We start from the raw sequence: 25,596 nt of genomic DNA, 5'->3' as shown, positions 1-25,596 counted from the left end.
AAAACTTGCTCGGAGCAGAATAGCGGGGGATGGGAAAAATAATCTGAATTCGAGAAGTTACTGCATTACACAAAAATCAGATTTTGTGTTTTAAAACAGTAAAGAGTAATTTTAAATATTTAGTGCTTACCTGTATCTGCCTGCGTACCATGCTCTGCTACCCAGATTGATGTATGTAGTGCTACTGTCCACTAATTTCTTAATAATAATAATAATAATAATAATAATAATAATAATAATATCTGTATCATATCTTCATTGTTGCACTTCGTCGTAAAACGATCACCATGTTTAAGAGGAATGTTGAATAATAATTTTATTATTATTATTATTATTATTATTATTTACTGCACTTTACTAATACATGATACTTAGTGTATCATTTTCTCACTATCACAACACTATATTATACTGTTTCAAAACAATGGGTACCGGTATATGCTTCTTTAACTTATTCTCATCATAAAATTCTATGCAGTACTTCACAACACTAAGCTTTGTTCCACAGATCAGACACACTTGTTTCCTCTCCTTTGTAATGTCTTTCGAAGGCAGTCCTGGGCTGAGTACATTAGTTCAAGAAGAGTGGAAGAGTTGTATGTAATGGCAAATTGATTTACATCACAAAAAGGCCTTTCTCACTGCTAGAAGGGCTGTACCGGATTCAAATATGTGGTGTGCCATAAGTTGTTAGTCATTTCAAATGAAGTGCTCGGCCTTGCAGGAAATGTTGCTTGTTTAATACAAGTTGGATGTTGCCAGTGTGTCTTCAAGCACTTCATTCATTCCACCATCTGTATTATCACTCTCTCCAAACACGTCCATCAGTTTGTCGAAACAGTGGCATTGATCACACTAGCACTAGAAATGCACAAATATTGTACATAGGAATAAATCAGTTCCTAATATTTTCCACATTTTAGAAGTTTGTTTATTTTTTGTATGTGTGTTGAGGTGTAAAAGCAGCACACCAGATTCAGCGAGCAGGCTGGCAATGGGGCTTGTACATAAAGCATGTGTTGCCAACCTAACCTCACTGTGGTGGATTCTATTCAGTTTCTTAAGGATGCTTTGCCTTGCTGATCCATATGCTGCACTGCCGTAGTCTAACCTGGATAAAATACGGGCCTATAAAATCATACGAACACCTTGCGGTCAGCCCCCCAAGTAGTGCCACTAAGAAACTTGCAAAATATTCAATTTCTTAGTGCATTGCACTTATGGCCCCCACAATAACCAAAAAGTGAGATATCCTTAACTTGCAGCTACAAGATAAGGATAAAAATATTCGCAGAACAATTTCCATTTTTTTTTTGCTATTTGCTTTGTCGCACGGATACAGATAGGTCTTATGGTGGCGATGGGATAGGAAAGGGCTAGGACTGGGAAGGAGGCGATCATGGCCTTGATTAAGGTACAGCCGCAGCATTTGCCTGGTGTGAAAATGGGAAACCACAGAAAACCATCTTCAGGGCTGCCAACAGTGGGGTTTGAACCCACTATCTCCCAGGTGCAAGCTCACAGCTGCGCGCTCCTCACCGCACGGCCAACTCGCCCGGTACAGAACAATTTCAGAGGTTTTATTCTCAAGAAAGCTGGAACTGTGGGGGGGGGGGGGGTGGAAGTCTCATTCAAGGCAAACTTCTGCAAGCTAGGAAGAATGTAAATCTGATTAAATGAAATCAGTAGCAAAAAATGATTTTTTTTTTTAAACCAATACAATTACATCTCTTTGGGGAAATGCTGCCTGTGAACTTCAGTTCTTTTCAAACAATAAATTAAAGAATGTCCCTTCTAAGACTTAAGCTATAAGAGCCTCTTCAGGAATTAGTAACCCAAGCACAAAGCTAATAAAACTTTTATGATAGATAAGCCATTCAGAAATATCCCTGTGATATATATGGTGTTTACCTTCCAATATTAGTCTTTTATATCTCAACAAGGAATGTATCACCCGTCAATCGTGTGTAACTTTATTGCTGGAAGTCTCATTGACAGGTTCAAAGAGTTCAGGAGTCTGAAAGGTATGGAGAATGAGTACCCATGTGTTGTCAGTTTTTTAATACCTGTTAAACCCCTGTGGGTGGGCTGCTGTATCATCTGCCTGTTGTAAGAGGCAGCTAAAAGGGGCCCCAAGGGCTCTAAACTTTGCAGCGTGGGTTGGCGACCATGGGGCCCTAAGCTGAGCCCTGGCATTGCTTCCACTTGCGCCAGGCGCTTCACTTTCATCTATCCTATCCGACCTCTCTTGGTCAAATCTTGCTCTTTTCTGACCCCGACGCTGTTAGGTTTGCGAGGGCTAGGGAGTCTTTCCTTTTCACGCCCTTCCTGGCCCTTGTCTTCCTTTGGCCGGTATCTTCATTTTTCGAAGTGTCGGATTCCTTCCATTTTTTCCCTCTGATTAGTACTATATAGGATGGTGGCCTAGTTGTACTTCCTCTTAAAACAATAATCACCACCAATCACCACCTTTTAATACCTGTTGAGAACTTTTCATAATCTCTCTTCCTAGTTGTCTCCCCTTACCCAGATATTAACTTTTTAACACAGCCAGTACGATCTGCTTTCTTCCACACGCTCCATTAATAGTGATAGCTCCCAATCAAATTTTGCTTTATTTGTCAACTTATTTCCAAGGAGCTGTGGTGGTGGTGGTGGTGGTGGTGGTGATTACTGTTGTAAGAGGAACTAAAACTAGGCAACCATTTTCTTAATAATAATCAAAGGGATAAAACAAAAGATGACCGACTCTTCAATAAATAAAGGTATTGGCAAATGAAAGGGAAGGGCAACGGAGCGTGTAAATAAGACTCCCTAGATCTTGTGAACCTAACACCGTCAGGGTTGGAAGAGAACCAGAGTTGACTAAAGGTGGTCTGATAGGATCAGTAAAAATAGGGAGCGTGGTACAAGTGGAAGTAATGCCATTAACTACTGGAACCATGGTCGCCAACCCACTTACAAGTGGAGAGCATCTGGTCCCCCTTTTCGTTACCTCTTACAACAGGCAGGCAATACCGTGGATGTTGTTCTACAGCCCTCGCACAGGGAATTCCAAAGAGTCCCTCACTTCTCAAATGGAAACGGTACTCCATTACTCCCATAGGTCGGATGCTTGCTTAGTATCCTGAACATGGTTAAATTCTGTGAAGCATGAGGCTACCCTGCTTGCACGCAGTCCCTCCCCTAATGGCTCAGAGACCACCGATGGGTAGAAGAGCTGAGGCTGCCTAAGTTCAAGGAGAGCTATGACTCAAAATAGGTATGTCCAAGATGCCCATTGCTATTCCACAGTAACTAGTATTCTGACTCTCAGAACTACTCATTAGCCTATACGGCTGTTGCTCAGAGTTCATGAAATAGGATGCAACAAGAGTAACCCATATTATGAACCATCTTTTAGACTACTTATTGTGATGCATAATCTCAGTGAAAAATTAGCATAAAATAAAAATAATTAATACACATAATATGAATTCTGTACGAGTACGAGGGCTCTTTACTAAGGTTGGGGGGGAAGGTAAAGAAAACTCTGTTCGATTCTAGAGTAAGTTTTCGTAAGTATTCCTGAAACCATTTCAGTAAGAGACATGTTCACTCATGTTCATAAAAACCAGAACATCTTGAAAGACTAGATAGGTAGTTCATATTCACACGGCATGTGCATTAGTTTGTTCTGAAGAAATGATTAGCATTTAAACCATGTTGGCCCTCGGGTTCAAGGTCCACATCGATATCTCGGCGCACCTCCACAGACAAGTAAAATGTGCCTGTAGCTCTTGTTGACGCTATAAACCAGAGGTAATGGATCAGTGTGGCTTAAGCAGACGTATGCAAGAACCGCACCGTCAAAAGAGCGAGTTTGAAAGAGGGTGCACTATTGGCATGAGAGAGCGTGATGCATCCATCCGGGAAATTGCTGCTTGTGTGGGACGAAGTGTGTCGGCAGTGCAACAGGTGTGCACAGAATGGGTCACACAAGGCCGTAGAACACGATGAAATTGGTCTGGTCGCACCGCCCATACCACCAAATCAACAGCTCATCCGAATGGCATCGCAGGACAGATCTGCGTTTTCCTCGGCTCTGGCACAACAGTGTAACACATCATACTCTATCAGAAATGACAGTCCATCACCATTTCTTACAGTCTGGGTTACTGGCGTGTCGTCCACTTCTCCGCCTACCTTTTGACTAATATGCATAAACATGCTAGACTGCCATAGTGTATGGAGAGTCGTCAGCGGGGACAGGAATGTCAGCAGAGAGTGTTTCCGGACGAATCCAGGTTCTGTTTATTTCAAAATGATGGGCTGCATATTAGTTTGTTGCAGACAGGGGGAAAGGCATCACATTGACTGAATTCGCACGAGACATACAAGCGCCAACTCAAGCCCTCATAGTGTGGGCTACTGTTTGGTACAACCACAAATCACAGTGCGTGTCCAGGGTACTGTGACCAGTTTGACCTACGTGAATGACATTCTGCGACCCGTGGCCATACCCTTTCTGCACGACTCCCCAGACGCCATATTTCAACAGGACAATGCACGACCCCATGTTGCTGCACAAACATGTGCCTTCTTGTTGTCACAGGATGTCAGACTGTTGTTCTGGCCTGCCCGATCACTGTACTTGTCGCCAATCGAAAAAGTGTGGGATATGGGGAAACGACTGGTGTGGCGCTGTGACCCAATGCCAACCACCAAAGCATAACTGTGGAACCAGGTGATTGCTGCACGGATGGCTACACCCCAGGGTGCCATTCGCGCCTTATATGTCTCGATGTCATCATGCATGGAACAAGTTATCGGTGCCCATGGAGGACACAGTGCCTACTAGGCAACAGGACACATGCTGAACCTAGGAGACTGAAATGCTAATCGTTTCTGCAGAACATGCTAATGAACACATCCTGTGAATATGAACTTCCTAACTATAGTACTTCAATGTGTTCTGTTTTTTTATGAACATAAGTGTAGGCCTACATATCCAATGATACGTAGTATTTCTAAAGCCAAACCCCACTGAGCTGAAAAAAAAAAAAAAAGCTTAAAATATGATCTTTCTTTAGGACAGATAGTATGTGGTAAGTGAAAAAAAGTATTGTTCCAAATACTGATATTGTATGAAATAATATTTACCGTAACCTGATCAAGAAATTTGTATGAAATTTTAAATAATTTTAATGATCACATGACATATTGCTCATACTTACTATATTAAATGTGATCAATTAGCAATACAACTTGTCCCTGAACTGGATACACTAAACTCACTCCCTCCTTCCTTCATTCTAATGAAAGAATCCCCGCCAACATGTGGATATTGCCGTTTTCCATCTGACACATTCTATTGGTTTTGGCTTCCATATACCAGAAGTACGTAGACAAGAAGCCAACATCAATAACCATAATTCTGCACTTAATGCCATCAACAAATCAAAACATATTCTTCAGTTCTCAGTAACATTATTAATCAGTTATGGGTGAATGTGTCTATATTCAGTCACTTGTTATTAATATTGTATTTTATACTTGCATCACAATAACATCAAGCAGTTGAGTAACCTTAAGTATTCAAATAATGAAGTGCTTTCTAGAAACGCAAAATAAAATTAAGCATTGTTACTGGGAATAAACACTACTTAAAAGGCCTTTTCAATACCCAGTCTGTTTCGAAGCTTTAAACGAATTAAATCATGTACGGAAAAATTCTTTCTACACTAGCTGAAGATGCTTGAGGATTACATTTATGTTCCTTAAATTGTTTCCACAGACACTCAGCATGAGCAATGGGGGCCATAGGTTTTATGTTCTTCCAAGCCTTAGGTTATCTGTTCTTCCAATCATCTGCAACGGGCTTCAAAATGGATATATTTTCAACATTCCTCTTAAGCATGGTGATTGTTTTACGACGAAGTGCAACAATGAAGATATGATACAGAAAAGGACGCAAGTGCCAAAAAGCAATTCTTTCAGCAGAAAGAAAAAATGTAACTGGGATCTCAAAAATGTTGTAGTTATATTTTTTCAAGTACAATCAGTATTGTTTTGTATTTAGAACCATAGTAAAACATGCTCAAAGCATACTTGAATAAAGTGGAAACTTTTCCAATACAGAATATTTTCTGGGTCTCGGTGAAGCTTACGGTGTTACAATGTTCTTACTTTTGTATAATACAATCAAATGCTTCTATCCTATGCTGCAAATTTGAAACAGATGCCACTTCACCCAAATTATCCTTGCATATTCCACAATGGAAGCAGTCCTCTGTCCGCTGCTGATCCTCGAGCAACGCGGCCAGTTGGAATGTGCTTGGATAGCAGTCACAGATTGTTTGATGTACCTTCGGTTCCCTGTCTTGTCAGACAACCAAGTGGGGTACCTAAGTGGATATTACGATGACCTGAAATAATCCTGGATCTGCACACTGGCCCGAAGGAGAACGTGGTCCTCTCGTTTTATCGATCGTTCTTCCTGTCCGTTGTTGGTCGGTATCCAGATTCATCCGTCGTTTACACGGATGGTTTGAGGGCAGAAATGAAAGTGGGCTGAGGGTTCGTTGCTGACAATGATAGGTTTCTTTTTTCTCTCCTGGAAATCTGTAAGTGTTCACACAGCAGAGCTCTATGCTATCTGTGTAGCTCTGCAGTATGTTCTGTCCAATGAGTGCAGACACTTTTTGCTGTGTACAGACTCCTTATGCTCGCTACAGTCTATTGATGCACGTTTTCTTCAGCACTCTCTGGTACAGCAGATCCAAGACCTGCTGGCTGGATGTTCGGTTGCCTGCACCAGAATTACGTTTATGTGGCTCCTAAGCCAGATGCGTGTAGAGGGACACGAGTTAGCTGATAAGGCTGCCAGGGAGGCTGTTACATTGCCACCATTGCCTTACAACGTTCCAGCAAGTGATATTCCATCTCAGCTGAGACATTTGGTTATGTCCCGTTGGAAGATGGAGTGGCAGGCCACTCCACTTCCAAATAAGCTGAGAGCAATAAAAGGTGGTATTATGTCATCTTCAGATCGGCGACAGTATAACAATGCACTTCTATTTACTGAAAGGAGAACCCCCTCCGGTGTGTACTTGCGGCTATCATCTTACCGTGGTACACATCCTTATGGAGTGCATGGACTTGGTCGATCTGCACCATAGTCTAAAACTCCCGAGTGCCATCTCCCTCATCTTGCGAGATGGCAAGCAGTCAGCAGACGTAGTCATCAGTTTTATGAGGGATAGTGGTTTGTTTTATTGCATATAAATGTAGTGTTTCGCATTAGTCTTCATGTTGTTGTTCACTATGTTTTATGAAATTGACTCTGTTTTACTTTGTGTTTGTATATTTTAAAATTAAAAAAAATAGTATTCTGCATGATATATTATTGCATTGTAAGGCAATGTCTTATTCTACCATAATCTGTCATCGATCATTTTACCGAAAATAGGCAGTGCGAATTAGATCTACTGATTATTTTAAACTCGCAATCGTTGTTCACCATTTGTTTTAAATTCTAGTCGGTGGATAAATTTTAAAATTGTATCATGTTGTCCATCTCGTACCCTTAGGGGCCGATGACCTTAGGTGTTAGGCCCCTTTAAACAAGAAGCATCATCATCAACTTTTCGGTGATGTCTGCAAGAAAAAAAAATCCTGCAGCCAAACCTGATCTTCTGGTTCACAGGAGGATTCACCTCATTCATTCAAAAACTTCACTAAGGCAGAAAGCAACTCTTTAAAGTGTTGTAATACTGTGCCTCTCCTAAGCCAGTGAACTTCCGTATGAAGCAGTAAATCACCATACTGGCAATCTAGTTCAACCAGTCAGTGCTCGGTACAAATGTCTCTGAATTGCATGTGCTCTAACTTTGTTTACTATTTTTGACTGTTTTCATTATATTGCTCATACTTAAAAGCTTTCCACAGAGTGACTACTGGTGTATTACACAATGGTAAAGACAAATTTCAGAAAGCTGTTGTCTTTATGACACAAGGCTATGGATTCCTTCTCTCTGCCTGCCTTCACAGGAGATCCATCAGTTTCTAAGCCCACAAACTTCTTTCCAGGAATATTTTCAGAGTTAGCATCTTTAACTGCTAAAAATATATCCAGTCCTGTAGTGTGTTGTGATAGTGGTATACTCCTTTCTTACTTCAAAATTATCAAAAGCCGTTCTTGCAAGAACGGTCAACTGAGCTGCATGAACTATATCAGTCAATTCGTTAAGTTGTAGCAAAAAATAGCTGCAACGATCAAAGACAGTTTTAAGTTGTGAAGTAACATCTGAACTCATCTCAATTTTATATTTGAAGGAATCAAATATTGAATCTGCAGCTTCTAAAAATGCCGTTTTGATTAATTCAGTCTTCATACGATTTCTCATTCTGTGCAATCATTTTTCAAACTTTGAATAATGCCTAAGTTGCTGCCTCTTCTTGTCTAATGGTTAAGAAAAAGGTTGACTATTGAGCATTAAGTTTGGATTTTACTGCCTTACCTTTAGTTTCCTTAGAGCAGAATCCAGTTGGAAATCCTTTTCAGTCCCTGAATGAAGGGTTTTAAAGTGACTTTCCACATTTCATTCCTTCTCAACTGATACATTTGCACAGCACAGTAAACACACACACTTTTCCTTTACGTGGGTTAAGAAGTAATCGGTTTCCCATTCCGAATTAAAGTGATACATTTTTTGCTCTTTGATTGAACACACTGTTATTAGAACAAACCTATCTTACTATCAATCTGTAAATTAAACTATCCATGTTAGCAAATGTCTGATGTACACACTAAAAACACAACGATCACAACATCGCGTGTATACAATCAACTATGAGGCTGACAATGTATTATTCTTGAGTGACAATGGCAGTTGCACTGTCTGAGCTCAGTGGAGCAACTCCAGGTTAGCCAACCTGAGCATTACAGTTTTTAAACTTCAAAATGGCTTGCCTGAAAAGTAGCATATTATTGGGTTAGCTGGTTTTTCCTTTGGACTCTTAAATGGTGTGTGTGTGTGTGTGTGTGTGTGTGTGTGTGTGTGTGTGTGTCATCCTAATTTAAATTCAGTGCAACAGTCAGTGTTTTATTCATATGATTCCCCTTTAAAGTACACAATTTCTCTGAAAGTTGGTGAAAGTAAGAATTAACCATGTGATAGAACATCCGCACTGGTGAGAAAAGTCAGATTTAAAAAATTTTCTTTTGCAGAGCGAGGTGGATTTCGTGGACGTGCTGGTCGCCCAACTAATGTTGTGCCATCTGTTAATGGTCATGGCGATACACAAAACCAGAACTCCAGAAATCTGGAGAATGTTACATCTTCCTCTAGTCTTTCTGCTGTGACTACACGCCAACAGCAGCAGCAGCAGCAGCAGCAGCAGCAACAACAGCAGCAGCAGCAATTACTGCAACAACAACTGCAGCAACAGCTTCTTCAACAGCAGCAGCAACAACAGCAACAACAGGCTGCTGCAGCTGCGGTTATGGCTTCAGGTTTGTTATGTTCCTTTTAAGATAAGTGGCCACTTCTGTAGCTCATCATCTTCCTTATTTCCCCTTATCCAGCTCCTGTGGTGTTTGGGCATTTTGGCACTTCTCCACCTTCTTGTCTCCTTCCACCATTCTTTTTCCATCATTTTGTCTCAGTTCAGGTTTCTTCTTCTTGCACTCCTCTTTATGCAATCCGTTCACTTTGTTCTAGGTCTCCCTCTTGCTTTCTTTCCCTCAAACTTCATTATCTGTTTCAGTATTTTCTGTTTCATCCTCCTTGCATATCCAAACCATCCTATTAGTTCTGCTATTTAGGTTGGTTTTATATTCAGACTACCCTTTTTTTTTTTACCCGTTTCACACTCTGTCTTTCCTTGTCTTTCCTATCATACTTCCTGGGTATTTCATTTCACTGGCTTGAATTCTTCTCTCCTCCCTACTTGTCATTGTTCAGGTCTTAGCTGCATAAGTCAGTATGGGTACATAATACATATTGTACATGATCTCTTTACACTTTCTTTGTACTTCCTTATTCCATTCAAGGTTTCTTACAGTGTGGTAGAATGCTTTGCCCTGTTGAACTCTACTAATCTCTATATTCAGCCTTTTATTCTGCATTAATTCACTCCTTAGGTATTTGAAACTATCCTCAATTTCTAGGATTTGACTACCAATTTTCTCAATGCCTTTCCCTTGTCTGTCTCCTTTTGATATCACCATGGTCTTGCTTTTCTCTGCTCTCATTTTCATACCATACTTTCAATTATCTTATTCAGTGCGTCAAGTTGTTCTTGTGCTTCTTCGTTGTTCATTCCCCGGACCTCAATATGTTTGGTAAATACTAATAACTTTATCTTCTGTAACTATCGGGCTAAAAAATAAAATAAATGAAATCTTCAAGCTAAATATCACAAATAGAATTCAGTGGAGTGCCAGTAATATGTAGGATTGTTCATAAAGATATCAAACTAAATTTTGTGTTTTGTTGGAATAATTCATGGGGTTTGATTTGGCAATTGCTGGGTGTAGAATTTTGTCTGTGGCTCACCACATGAAAATACAGATCAAGATATAGATTTCACACACTCGCTGAAATGGTCTGAATAAATAGTTAATTCAGAATAGTCAATTTATATTATTTTAGCACTCTATTTGAGGATATTGAGGTCATTACTAAGCACAGAGAATAAGTAGAACAGGAGAGAAAATGCTGTGTATTTTAGCAGTGGTGTGAAATTAGCAGTTACTCGGCGGAGAAGATGGGCTTCGGCATTACGAGTGAGGCAGAAGAGAAAATGTGGGATGGACTGTCTAGGAAGAATGAAGACACCACTAGTTTTTTCTTGAGTCAGTGGCAGTCTGTTGAAGTTTTGGTGTTTGACACCACACATCTCATGCACGTGAGCCTTGATGAATGATTCCGAATTCATAGTGTGTGGTCACATCCTGGCATGCTACGATCCACCTTAAACGAATCCACACCAATGGCACTTTCTTCAGCTGTCGCTTTTCACCCAAGTCCAACGGCGATGTGATAAGGACGGTGGGGACAGGTTCCTGGGTGAAGATGGAAGCCTTCAGTGTGGACCTGTAGTTTGGCAGCAGGTGTGTGATGGTCGTCAGTTTAAGAATTGTGACTACTTGGGAACTCGGTCCTGCATTTGTGTTGGGCAGGCCTATTTAGGATCACCAAGGCCCAAGAAAAGGTGGTTAAACATCGGAAGTCGTACTTTTGTCTGCCTGGGTGAACGCACCCAGTGGGTCACCCCACAAGTGGTCAAAGCAGTCAAGGAAAACAATATTTAATTACAGCATAGAATGTCCAAACACTGCTTGACATGAAAGAGAGCAACAGACCTGAAAGGATAACAGCTCTTGTTATGCACGAGCCTTCCTGGTTGAATACTGATGTAGCTGCTTTGACCGAAACAAGGTAATCTAACGCAGGCAAAGTTATTGAATCCATTTCAGGATATACCATCTTTTGGAAGGGTAAGGAGGATGGAGAGCATTGTATTCATGGTATTCCATTTGCTGTGAAGACTAACATAGTTCCGAATCACCAACTTGTCCCAACTGCAATTAGTGAAAGACTTATGACTCTCCATGTACCACTTTCTGGAGATATTTTTGTGACTCATCTGTGTATGCTCTTACATTAGATGCTGATGAAGATGCTAAGAACCAGTTCTATAACTTACTTTCCACAACTATCTCTAACATACCAACTAAAGATAAGCTCTTTCTCCCAGGTGACTTCAATGTTACAGTTGGGAAGGATAATCTGCTGTGGGAAAATGTGATGGACAAACAAGGACTCTGTACATTCAATGCCAACAGATTGCTGCTTCTTGGTCTATGTGCAGAACATTAACTTTTCATGATTAATATGCAGTTTCGCCTACCTAATTGCTTAAAGGCCATATGAATGCATTGGCACATCCTTGATTACATCATCACTCGACAGTGCAATAAGGATGATGTCTTTATCACCAGTACAGCTAGAAATGTCGATGAATGCCGGACAGATCTCAAGCTATTATCTCAACTTAAGATCAGTCTTTGCCATAAGCCACCCAGGTATTTTCAAACCCTATCCTGGCAGAAGTTTTGATACATCTAAACTTCGAGATGGTCCCAATGCCATGAGTTTCTATAACATGATCTCTGACATGTTGGCAAATGCTCCAGTCATAAATAAATAAATAAAAACATAGAGCAGGAATGGGCTACGTTGCAGGAAGTAATTACAGAGTCAGCTGAGAAGACAGTTGGTTTTAAGGAAAAGGTAATACAAAGGGTTTGACGATGGCAACAAAGAAGTTGGGGGTCATCAGTGCTAAACGAGAAGCCCATCTATCTCTTCTTCAAGATCCATCTTAAGACGTAAAGGAAGCTCATTTTCTCGAACGCAAGCATAAATGTTGGGGGGGGAAAATAAGGGATATAAAGAACTGGTGCAGCAGAAAGCTCAGGAACTGCGAAGTATGTCCGATGCCAGAGACCTGCGTTATTTCTATGCAGGAATGAGAGTTATATGGCCCAACTCTCTCCTCCTCCAGGACATTGAAACCTGCTGATAATTCTACCACTGTTACTGATAGTCAAGAGCATTGGAAAAAAATTCTTAACTCTTCTCAATCGGAGTTCATAAGCTGCTGAAGACTTTGTTGATGATGTGCCTCTACATCCCCAACAACCATAGATGGCTCTCCCATCAACATTCAAGGAATTCAATGCTGCTCTCAGTAAACTGAAACCTGGCAAGGCTTCTAGCCTAGATAACATTCCTTCGGAATTCATTCAAAGTGGTGACATAACTCTGAAGACCAGACTTAAGAAGCTTATCCTCTAAATATGGGAACCTGTAAAATACCTGGTGACTTTAAAAATGCAACTAGCATTACTCTTTATATAAAAGAAAGGTGATTGAAATGTTTGTGGCAACTATTGGGGTATATCATTACCATCTATAGCAGGTAAAATTCTTGCTGGAATTTTTGCTCAGTTTCGTGCACATTTCCGAGAAGATTTTACCAGAGTTGCAGTGCGGTTTTCAAACGTCCAGAGGGACAGCAGATATGATCTGTGCAAGGCATATTCAGGAAAAATGCAGAGAGCAACAGAGTCCTGTATACCTAGTGTTATATGACCTGGAAAAGGCTTTTGACTCAGCCCTGAGACCAGCTATGTGGACAGTACTGAAAAACACTTTGGCTGTCCATAGCATTCTGTAGATCTGGTCAAGGATCTTCATGATAACAAGTCTTGGCAAATCTCCCCCCCCCCCCCCAAATAGCACTACAGCCCATGAAGGGCGTTGGCCTACCAAGCGACCTCTGCTCGGCCTGAAGGCCTGCAGATTACTAGGTGTCGTGTGGTCAGCGCGACAAATCTTCTCGACCGTTATTCTTGGCTTTCTAGACTGGGGCCACCATCTCACCGTCAGATAGCTCCTCAGTTCTAATCAATCACGTAGGCTGAGTGGACCTCGGATGAGCCCTCAGGTCCAGGTAAAAATTCCTGACCTGGCCGGGAGTCGAACCCGGAGCCTCCGGGTAAGAGGCAGGCATGCTACCCCTACACCACGGGGCTGGCCTCGGCAAATCATTCATCAAAATATTATCTCCGATCCATTTCCAATTACTAATGGATTGAAACGAGTATGTGCGCTTGCTCCAACACTCTCAGCTCTTTATGTAGCTACCAAGCTATATGGAACATTTACAGACAACCAAAATAAGGTCAGATATCGCTTTGATGGGGTACTGTTCAATCTGGCCAGACTTCACTCCCTAAAGCTTTCTAAGATTTCCTCTATTATGGAATTGCAGTATGCTGATTACGATGTCGCACATGCTCTCACACCTGATGAGCTACAATAATCATTCAGTTGTTTCAAGAGTGCTTGCGATCGTTTCGGTCTTTCCATTAATGCTGAAAACCAATGTACTCACTCAGCCTGCACTCAGATCGATCCTCCCAGCTTTCAATACCTCCATAGTGGAAACTGAACTGGGACAGGTCGACCTCTTCCTATATCTAGGAAGTACCCTCTACACCTCCTTACACCAATGCAATGCGAAACAACCCTGCATTTTCCACGTCGAATATTATGATATTGTGTTAGACAGGCCTCGTGTTATTCTTCTCGCATGCACATGGCAGATCTCTGTACGATGAGTACCGAGGAATAAATAGCTGGGAAAACACAACACATACATAGGCAGAAAGATGAAAAAATGGAAACTATAAATAAAAAGTGGTGGAAACTCAAATCAACCAGAGATAACGGGGGGATACATAAATACTTACCTACGATGTTCACATAGACCGGATTGAAAATTACTACAGACAAAGTCATGAAGTGAACTCCAGCCTACTAAATTAAAAGGTTCTAATTTAAAAGGCTACCCCTCCTATTCCAAAATTAATAATGCTGATTAAAAAAAAAAGTTTACTAAATAATAATTATATGAAATAACACTAGCCTGTGAAGATTTTCCGGCAAAAGTAATTGTATGTGATATACGTTACATTTAGCGTCCTTATGTAAAAAAAATACCAGTTTCATATCGCTTGCAAATTTGTCACAAGTCCGTTTCATGTTTATACTATTGCAGCTTCCTTGTAAATGAGGTTTGGATTGGTTGTATATAATGCAGGTATGGACATGTCTGAGAGAAAATACTGTATGTGCTCTGTTTTGTAGGGGAGTAGGTAATTGTGTAGAAATACTGGAAGAACAATTAGAACAGTGCAGTTCGCGCATGCGCAATGTCAGACAAGGTAAAAACGCCAAGATCGCGTTTCTCCCTAGTCTGAGAGGAGAATCCGAGAACGTGTGTCCCACCTTTTGTCTACAAGTTACAACGTGCACTTGAAGTCGAATGAGTGAATAAGTGAGTTTGTGTTCAAATGGCAAGTGGCAGTGATGTTCGGAGGGGAAAATGTGTGAACAACCCCAACTCAAAGGCAAGAAGCGAAATATTACGCCATATATAAAAAGTCTGCACTGGGCATATTTCAACATGAAGTTAGGTAATCAGTACAAGAATTTTGCACCCCATATTGTGTGTAAAACATGTAGAAAACCTGCGGCAATGGTACAATAGGTTGTTGCCGTCAGTGCCATTCGGAATCCCAACGGCTTGGCTGGAACCAAGAAATAATTTTGACGAATGTTATTTTTGTGTATGTAAAGTGTCAGGGTTAAATACGAAAAACAAAAAAGCACATTGTGTATCCCTTCCTTCCATCTGCCATAACTCCCATACCACATGGACCCGATAGTCCTGTCCTAAAACCACCAATACAGTTACCAGAGAGTGTTTCCTCATCATCTTCAAGTACGGAGGATGGTGATGATGATACCTTTGTACCGGATGTTGAGGATAAAACTCCACATCTTTATAATCAGTGTGACTTACATGATTTGGTGCGTGACCTAGGCCTCACTAAAGAAAAGAGTGGACTTTTAGGATCGATATTGAAAAAGAGAACTTTTCTACTTCCTGGGACAAATGAAATGAAATGAAATGGCTTTTAGTGCCAGGAGTGTCCAAGGACAAGTTTGGCTCACCAGATGCAGGTCTTTTGATTTGATGCCCGTAGGAAACCTGCGCGTCATTATCAGAATGGAATGATGATGAAGACAACACATACACCCAGCCCCCGTGCCAGCTTAACCAATTCATCATCATCATCATCATCATCATCATCATCATTTCCCTTTATCCAGCTGTAGCCCGGTAGGGGCAAATATGGTTCCTCTCCACTTTCTTCGGTCTTTCCACCACTCCTCCTCCAACACTGTGTCCCAGTCCAGGTTTCTTTCTATAATGCTGCGTTGGATGGTATCCTTCCATCTCAATCGTGGTCGTCCACGGCCTCTCCTTCCTTGGATTTGCATTTCCATCACCTTTTTTGGCATTCCTTCGTCGCTCATTCGCTTTATGTGCCCAAACCATCTTAGTCGGCTCTTCTCTATTCTATCATTCATTTTTTCCACTCCAATTTCTTCCTGGATTTTCTCATTCCTTATTTTGTCTCTTCTACTCTTCTGTATCATACTCCTCAAGAATTTCATTTCGGCTGCCTGTATTCGACTCTCATCCTTCTTTGTCATTGTCCAAGTTTCTGCTCCGTAAGTTGTTACGGGTACGTAATACATCTTGTACATAGTATCCTTTGCTTCCATTGGTACATCTTTGTCCCATAACATATTTCTTACACTATGATAGAAACAACTTCCAGCTTGAATCCTTTTACTAATCTCAGTATCCAGTCGAGCATTCTCCATTAATTCAATCCCCAGGTATTTAAACGTTTCCACTACTTCCAGGGGCTTATCTGCAAGTCTAATCTGACCTTTCCCTTCTTTCTCCCCTCTAGTCATAACAAGAGTTTTACTCTTTTCTACACTTATTTTCAATCCACATTCTTCAATCTTCCCATTCACCACATTCAACTGTTCTTGAACCTTCCTGTCGTCTTCTCCCCAAATCACAATATCATCTGCAAATATCATCATGTTCATTTCTCTTCCTCCATATGCTGCTTTTGGTGTTCTCATATTGTCATCCATTAGTATTGTTAACAGGATTGGTGATAGAACACTTCCCTGTCTCAGCCCACTAATTATTTTGAACCAACTTTTCCTGCCAACTTGTGTTTGCACGCAACTACAACATTCCGTATACAATGCCATGATCATTTTTATTAATCCCTGTCCAATTCCTTTTTGCACCAGACTGTCCCAAACTTTCGTCCTAGGGACACTGTCATATGCCTTTTCAATATCAATGAATGTCATCACCATATCATTCCCGTACTCCCAATGCTTTTCCATTAGTTGTCTCATAATGAAAATGGGTTCTATTGTTGACCTTCCACTTCTGAAACCAAACTGATTTTCCTGTATCTGCTTCTCAACCCTCAACCTTATTCTACTTTCCAGTATCCTTTCCATTATCTTAGCAACATGGGATATTAGAGTAATTCCCCTGTAGTTCTTCAAAACTTTCTTATCACCTTTCTTGAAAATTGGAATGATTATTCCTTTTTGCCAATCCTCAGGGACCTCCTTATTCTCCCAGACATTCCTGAGAACCCGATATGTCCACTGCAGGCCTACAGCTCCAGCTGCCTTTATCAACTCCACTGAAATTTCATCTATTCCAGCAGTTTTTCCATTCTTCATCTTTCTTACTGCCATATCAATTTCATTCATTGTAATTTCTTTATCCATTTCTTCGTCAACTAATTGCCTTTCCTGGTCGTCCATTGAATGACTGTCATCCGTTCTTATGTTCAGCAGCTTCTGAAAATACTCTCTCCATCTATTTCTTATTTCTTCTGGCTTTGTTAAAATTATGCCACCTTCATCCTTCACAAATCTGGTGTTTACTTGATCTCTCTTTTTGTTTCTTAAGATACCATACAGTAATTTCTTGCTGCCCTGCGTATCATCTCTCAATGTCTGTGTGAATAAGGCACAGCTTTTCCTCTTTTCTTCCTCCACTACTTTCTTGGCCAAATTCTTTGCCTCCACATATTTTCTTCTACTCTCTTCAGTCTTAGATGTTTTCCATGCTTTCCATCCCATTTTCTTTTCCTTCACTTTAATCTTTACCCTATCATTCCACCAGTGTGTTTCTTTGTCTTTCACATTTCCTGATGTTCTACCACACACCTTTTCTGCACATCCAACCAGTGCTTCCTTAAATCTTTTCCATTCCTCTTCAACATTCCCCACCTCTGTCCTGGGTACCAAGGGTATTATTTCCCTTTGAAATTCTTCTTGTATGCTTTTCTCCTTCAACTTCCATACTTTAATTCTTTTCTCTCTTCTTAATTGGGGTTTTTCAATCTTTCCAACTTTCAATTTTCCTATCACAACTCTATGATCTCCACCAAAGGCTTCTTCAGGCATGGCTGTTACATCTACAAGGTTCTTCCGGTGTTCTTTCTCTATGATTATATAATCAATCATGGTCTTTGTTCGTCTTGTCTCCCCAGCCATACCTTGTAATCTTCTGACTGTTCTTCTTCCTAAACCAGGTGTTTCCAACAATCATTTGATTCCTCATGCAAAAATCCACCAACAACTCGCCTTCTGGATTTACATTTCCATATCCAAAGGGCCCTACAACATCTTCTTTTCCTTGTCTTTCCATTCCAACTTGTGCATTTAGATCTCCCATCAATAGCACTTCCTTATCTTCTATCTCTCTCTCCACTTCCTCTAAGAAGTCCTCTAGATGTTCATCTATGCAACCAGTTTGTGGGGCATACAACTAAAACAGATCTTTCACGCCATTTTCAAACTGGAGTCTCATCATCATCATCCTATCACTGACGTACTTTGTTTATTCCAGATATTCTTGGATTTCTCTTCCAAGTATGATGGCCACTCCATTTTTTGCTTCAGGTTCTCCGCTGTAATACAGCCTGTATCCTTCTCTCAGAGGGATCTCCCCTGTACCCCTCTTCTTGGTCTCTCACAGTCCAAGTATGGCTATATCTTTTTCTATCATGAAGTCAACCAGTTCTTCTGTCTTCCCGGTCAGTGTCAGTACATTAACTGTTGCAATTTTGATGTAGTTTGGTGCTGGTTGCCCATTTTTCACAGTTCCAGCACCTGAAGAGCTGCGCTTTGCTTTTAGCAGGGGACGCCCTAACCTTTTCCGAGGCACCATATCTGCTTTGTCCATATAGGCTATTGCTACGATGGGCTCGCCACACCCAAAGGCATTTTATACCTACTGGCAGGTTCAAAATTAGGCCGCCCCTAACATGGAGACAGACGCCTTTCGTAGCCGCTCCTCTGGAGTACAGACGCTACGGGTATGCCCCTTCCGCCATCTCCGCTGTACTGAAGTCCACCTTCTCCGCCGTAGATGCCGGTGAGGTCTTCACTCGTAACCCTGAGCTGGGACCCATACCAGATGTTACACCCCGGGTCAGTGTGCTCTGGGACTCACATAGGCAGGGGCGCCACTCCTTGGGTAGGGCTGCCTCCAAAGAGGGTCCCTACCTGCTACCTGCCAATTAAGGTTAAAATTCCCAACCCTGCTGGGAATTGAACCCGGGACTTCTGCGACCAAAGGCCAGCACGCTAACCATTTAGCCATGGAGCCGGACTTCCTGAGACAAATTCATATTGTTACAGAAATTGAGAGGAAGAATTCCAGCAGTCTTTTGTTCACGAAGACGAACTTATGTTTTGCTGTGATATCCCTGGGTTGATTAGTCGTCTTGGAACGATATACCGAGCAAAGGACTGGCGTTTATTTATTGATACCAGGAAAAGAAGTCTAAGGTGTTCTTCTGCACAGTGGAAATAAACATGCTTCAGTGCTAGTTGCGCATTCAACATCTCTTCGTGAAAACCATGACAATTTACCTATGGTGTTGCAGAAACTGAACTACAATGAATACAGATGGTTACTGTGCTGTGATTTAAAAGTGTGCAGTATCATATTAGCATAGCAAGGAGGGTATACAAAGTTCCCATGTTTTCTGTGCGAGTGAGACTCTCAGGACAGGGATCGTCACTGGTTAGTGTCTGAGTGGCCCAAGAGGAAACATTTTGTGTCTGGAGAAAGAAAAGATTGTAAATCGTCCATTAATTAAACATACCAATATAAATGGTCCGTTATTGGAAATTTTAAAATTTTTCAGCTAACTCATTCCTGGTTGCCAGCGTTTCGCCCCTGTGTGCTAGGCTGGGCTAATCAGTTGGTACCTAGCACACCTACCAAGAGGCTGGCTATTGCATACCGTGGAGTCCACTGCGTAGGCTGGCAGCCAGGAATGAGTTAGCTGGAAAATTTATAATGTCCAATAACGGACTATTTATATTAGTATTATAAATTTACTCATTCGTAACAAATATTTCAGTTTCCCTTTGGGAATCAACATCCATATCACATTAATTGATCCTCAAAGTGTTGTTGTCCCTTTTACATGTTAAATTGGGAATTTTTTTTTGCTATTTGCTTTACGTCACACAGACACAGATAGGTCTTATGGCGACGATGGGACAGGGAAGGGCTAGGAGTGGGAAGGAAGTGTCCGTGGCCTTAATTATGGTACAGCCCCAGCATTTGCATGGTGTGAAAATGGGAAACCACGGAAAACCATTTTCAGGGCTGCCGACAGTGGGGTTCGAACCTACTATCTCCCGAATACTGGATACTGGCCGCACTTAAGCAACTGCAGCTATCGAGCTCGGTAAATTGGGAATTATGAAGCTGTACATGAAGAGTTTGGATAGAGGCAGTCCCTGCTGTTTGTACCTCTGTCAGAAATTCCCAGGACTATCAGATGCCAAAATTAAGGAAGGTGTTTTTCATTTCTTCCAAATTTGGAAGCTTATGAAGGATCAGACATTCAGTACGACGATCAACAAAACACAGCTTCAGGCATGGGAATCATTCAAGGATGTTTGTAGTAAACTCCTGGGTAATGTTAAAGATGCCAACTACCAACAGATTGTGGAAACCATGCTGTACAACTTCCAGAAATTGGGTTGCTGCATGAGCTTAAAATTACATTTTCTGCACAGTCATCTGGATTATTTTCCTGCAAATTTAGTAGCATTCACCGAGGAGCATCGCGAGCGGTTGCATAAGGATCTAAAAAAAGTGGAACAAAGATATCAGGGGCGATGGGCTGTCTGCATGATGTCAGATTACTGTTGGTGTCTAGTGCAAGATAACACTACTGAGGAACACAAACGCAAATCATCAGTGTTCATTCACATCAAAGTGCACCGAACAATAGCGTTCTTGTAGTGAGATTCATACATTCTAGCAATGAACATGTTACTTTTTTATGTATTCGTTGCAAATTGATCATGGCCTGTTAAAATTACTTATATTCTCTATTATGGTGTTTTCTATCGAAATTAATACAGTATGTCAAATTTCGATTTCAAATAGCAAAAAAACTGGACGTGATATGCAAAAAGGCGTAGATATTTGAAATCAGCGCACTTAAATTAGGGTAAATCCTTATGTAACCGTCACTTCAGCGGATACATAAACACAGTCAAAGGGAGGAAAGTAAATCGTATTACAAGGTACCCAAACGCTATACACACCGTGATCATGTAATAAACTGTGGCGAAAACAGCAGAAGTAAATATCAGTGAGGGCAACTTGACGATAACAAGGAACGTGGGACGTAACTGGGAACCTACCAGGGGCATGGATATGTCTAGGTTGCGGTTCGAGAAAATTAAGTGATCCTTTATTTTCAAGATATTATTTACAAAAATGGACTTTACAAAATAAATAAATTTACGAACAGTTTCAGCTAATGTGGAAAATGCCGATACACCTTTCGTAAGATTCAGATACATGTTCTTAGAGACACATCAGTTATATATTCTTTGACGAGAGCTTCGTACAAGTTCAAAGAGTTAAGCAAGTACATCTCGGTACAAATCAACTTCCACAAATACAATATTGAAGGTAAGAGGAAGCACAAAATACTATTACGTGAAATCCAAACCAGCTTTTCACATCTGATCAAAAGAGTGGCGATTAGGGCAAACACCTGTGATACACCAAACGAAAACTAAATGGAACTTAAAACCGGACAGAAAGAAACAGCGCTTACACCAAGGCAGGCCATGCTGATACAGAAGGGATGTTCACGACGTCAAGAACTTCGGGAGGCTCGGCAGGTCAAGACCAAGATGGCACAGAGACATAAGACCTCAGACTTCAGACCACCTTCGAAAAGGTGCCTAGCACCTTATAAAGGGAACCCTGGCCTTGGAGCAGCCAATCAGAACACAGGAGCTTGCCCGGATTGACCAATCACAACACTTACTTCAGTCGCGATATTTAAATACTTTTCTTGAGTACATACGATTGCGAATCTTCCATTTCCAGACTAGTCAGAACATACTTTCTAGAATACGTTACTAACAAAGGCTAACACACCCTGTTCTAAAATTCATGTGACAATTTTCTAGATAGTTCCAGTAAATATAGAAATGAAACCTACTAGTTAAACACGCAATATGTTACCAAAATATTTACACTGTATAGGTTAGGTAATTACATGGCATACAAATAAAACATTTTCACTACACTTCAGATCATACAGTAGGACTACTTAACATGGTTTACTAATAAAAACTTCTATAAACACTTTCCACTTCCAGTATGTTCTACACCTGTGTCACCTTCAACCTTTCGCCAGAGAGTGTTTTTCTTTTTGAGGCCGGTGTAATAGATGGCCACACCACTGCCTTTGTGATATACGGGCTGTACTGTAGCTACAAAGACGTCACTCAGAGGCGAACTGTTTCTTCCGTCCGACCCTTGCAGTGCAAAAGACTTGATACATCTGTACCTTGTAATAATGAAATATTCACAAGTTTTGTATTAGGCGAGATACTAACAAGTGTAATCGGATTGTAATTCGAAAGTCAGGTCTATGTAATTTTAGTAGAAGTAGGTTTGAAGTCAAAACTTGATTATTTTACTTGTCAATGTACCCAATAAATAATTATTATGCATTAATACAAATGTGGAAACAGCAAACGTACAACAGTGATGATGATGATGATGATGATGATGATGATGATAATAATAGACTTTACCTCCATAACTCTAGATTGCCATAAATAAATACAGTAGCTTTCTTGGTTTTTTTTTTTTTTTTTTTTTTTGACACTTCTGGCACTATCCTTCGAAGTCATTCTTAAGACCTTTTCTTCCTCACAAACAATTTTTTTTTTTTTTTTTTTTTTTTTTTTTTTTTTTTTTTTTTTTTTTAAATAGCCCATGCTTTACCCAAATATTAATGCACTGACCAGCAAGATCTGTTATTTACTTCCCACATTCACGGAAATTGCCGAGGAATAATTCCTTAAATACTACTTAAGAATTAACTCCTAATGAGACCGCATTGATGCGCGGCATTTGTCACTTAGGTGCATTTCTTCTTGTGCTTTCGCATTCCATCGTAATGATTGATGTCACCGGAGCGACAGTTTTGTGTGAGAACTAGTCTCAGGTAGACTCCAAGGCACCGGACTCCCCACTACTTAAGTATTAATTACATAATTTTTGAGGTGCATCGCTTCCAACATCTAAATGTTATCTACCAACAATAATTTTAAAATTTTTAAATGTACGGAGAAAAATTGCTAAAATCATTTAGCAGAAGGTTAGGTTTTATAAATTGCATTTAGCTCTACATTTTTAGACTTGGTTTTGTTTATACTCGCATTAATTTTGGGGAGAAAAGGTAAGTGCATGCTCAACATTACTAACCCAAGAAATAACCATATGTAGGTTCGATAGGTTACTGGCCACTTTTGTGCTTGTTCTGTATCGTGAATAAAACGCCTTGCTGTAAATATGTTTGACGAGACACTCAGAAGAGCAGAACTCTTCATCAGTTCAGGAAAAGGAGTGAAATATACTCCTTTATTCTTCGTAACAGGTATATTTTTGGTTGGGATTTATGTTTTTCATAAAGATAACCAGCCCTCATATGAAGATGAAAATATTAGTGTATATTTACTTGTATAGTTGTATTTTTGCCGTGGTACGCACTAGTTCTTAGCATTGTGGCAACTGCAAGCTTTCACACACTGTGTACACATTATATTTCCACAAAAGCTTGTTGTATGATAACAATTAAATTAATAAATTCCACGAGAAGTATTATGTCCTTTGAATTTTTGTTACAACATGAAGATACTATACCTAACCTAAACTATGAGGTCACATTATCTCGATAACAGCTGTTTATGTAAATCCTATTGTAATAAATTTAAAGAACAAACATGCAATATACTTAAATATAAAGTTCTTCCTTTCAACAGCCACAGTTATCCAGAGAATTCTCCCAATCCTTAAGAATAACATTCACAAGTAAAATTTGTTACAGTTGCTTAGTTCGCCTCAATTGATCCGCTGACGGTCATGGTGCGCTTTCTACAGTATGGTCTGTACATTACGAAGGCAGTGGCCATACATACATCAGAGCAGATAAAAATACACCAAACAGAAAGGGAAATAGAGAAACAAAGCATGAGCTCGATACACAATTTTCCTCTTAGCATGGCACCTCCTTATAACCTGAATCAACCAACAAGTTGAACCACACGCACAATATAATTCAATCAGAAAATAGAAATTTTTACCTGGGAACAATTATACAAAGAATGTGCGACGCATAGCTCAGCCCAAAGTAATAAAGTATTACTTACTTCCATATCAACAGGACGAGTTTTGAACGGTCACGATACACAGCCATTCAATGGGATCCCCCTCAACAGTGGTTTCAAATGAACACAAAAGGAAGAAAGGTCAAATATGGCTGGACCAAACATCAAGAGATGGAGGCATGCAGGCATGAAGCCTGGTATCAGAGATAAACGAAGCATAACCAAAGGAAATATATACATACCAAAACAAAATGCCACAACTAGGCAAGTGATGTGCGTCCTACATAACTCGCATTCGAACATGCACATTAGGTTAAAAGGGCCAAAGAAATGGGGGAATGCATGAGACAACAATGATCAGGAGGACCCAAATGTAGAAGTATGGTTCTAAAATAACGGGACATATGCATAAAGTCTAGCAAATGCCTTTGCTACTTCCATTGTAAGCTGGAATAAGTATGAATAAAATAATCTAGCAGTTGCTTTACTTACTGGTATTTACTTGCTAGCAAGCATTTGCTAACTTTCCAGCAAATGCTGAATTCTACATGAATAAAATCTAGCGTGTGCTAGTACTACGCAACAATTTGCTTAAGATTTACCAAGCTAGTCTCAGTTAGCTTGAAGTTTGTTCTGCGACTACTTAATGTTGCCTTCTGGTTGATATAAAGGTGCAAATTGTGAATATCCGATGCAGGAAACTATTATACCAGTCAGCATAGTGATGAACGTACATATAAATATTTGTATAGATTTAACGATGAAAATGTTGAATTAATTTAGAGCTCTTTCTTGGGAGAAAGTGATGAGACACGTGGTGGTGCATTAACATCGAAGGAACGAATGCAGATAATCCGGGTTTCCAAGTTGGGATAGGAGAAGATACAAGAGTGCATCAAAGTACTGTTAGTAGAACCATTGATTTAGTCAGCAATAACATTTTTCAAAAAGCACATCACTGGATAAAATTTCAGTCACGGCCACAAGAAATGAATACAGCTAGAGACGAATGGCAGCAACGCTTTAACTTTCCTTGTGTAATCGTTGCTCTTGACTGTACACGTACCATTTTAAAGTTACGACTACATGGTGATGAATGTATCAACCACAAAAAATTCGCTTCTATCAATGTACAAGCAATTTAAGCAAACATTTTACAAGTGTTGATGCTAGCTGGCCTGGTTCTGTTTGACAGTCGTATATTTAAGAATTAACGTGTGTATGAAGCATTGCGAGACCACGCGGGAGCTGCAATACTGTTGGGTGATTCAGGTTAGGGGCTTGTACCTTCGCTGCTAACTCCTGACCGAAACCCTCAAAATCCACAAGACCGAGCTCGATAGCTGCAGTCGCTTAAGTGCGGCCAGTATCCAGTAATCGGGAGATAGTGGGTTCGAACCCC

General features: G+C 40.4%; 1 protein-coding gene across 3 annotated transcripts in view; it reads left to right on the top strand.

Annotated features, from left to right (window-relative positions):
• Positions 1–25,596, top strand: part of Klp10A (kinesin-like protein 10A) — a 664,442-nt gene that overhangs the window by 388,129 nt on the left and 250,717 nt on the right. For all 3 annotated transcript variants that reach the window (XM_067145844.2, XM_067145843.2, XM_067145845.2), the window contains one exon: positions 9,212–9,496. In XM_067145844.2, coding sequence (XP_067001945.2) covers positions 9,212–9,496 — 285 coding nt within the window. The remainder of the gene's footprint in view (positions 1–9,211; positions 9,497–25,596) is intronic.

This window comes from Anabrus simplex, chromosome 4 (assembly GCF_040414725.1).
Source record: "Anabrus simplex isolate iqAnaSimp1 chromosome 4, ASM4041472v1, whole genome shotgun sequence".
NCBI lineage: Eukaryota > Metazoa > Arthropoda > Insecta > Orthoptera > Tettigoniidae > Anabrus > Anabrus simplex.
Note: the sequence above shows the minus strand (reverse complement) of the source record. Positions and strands in the feature narration are given on the sequence as shown.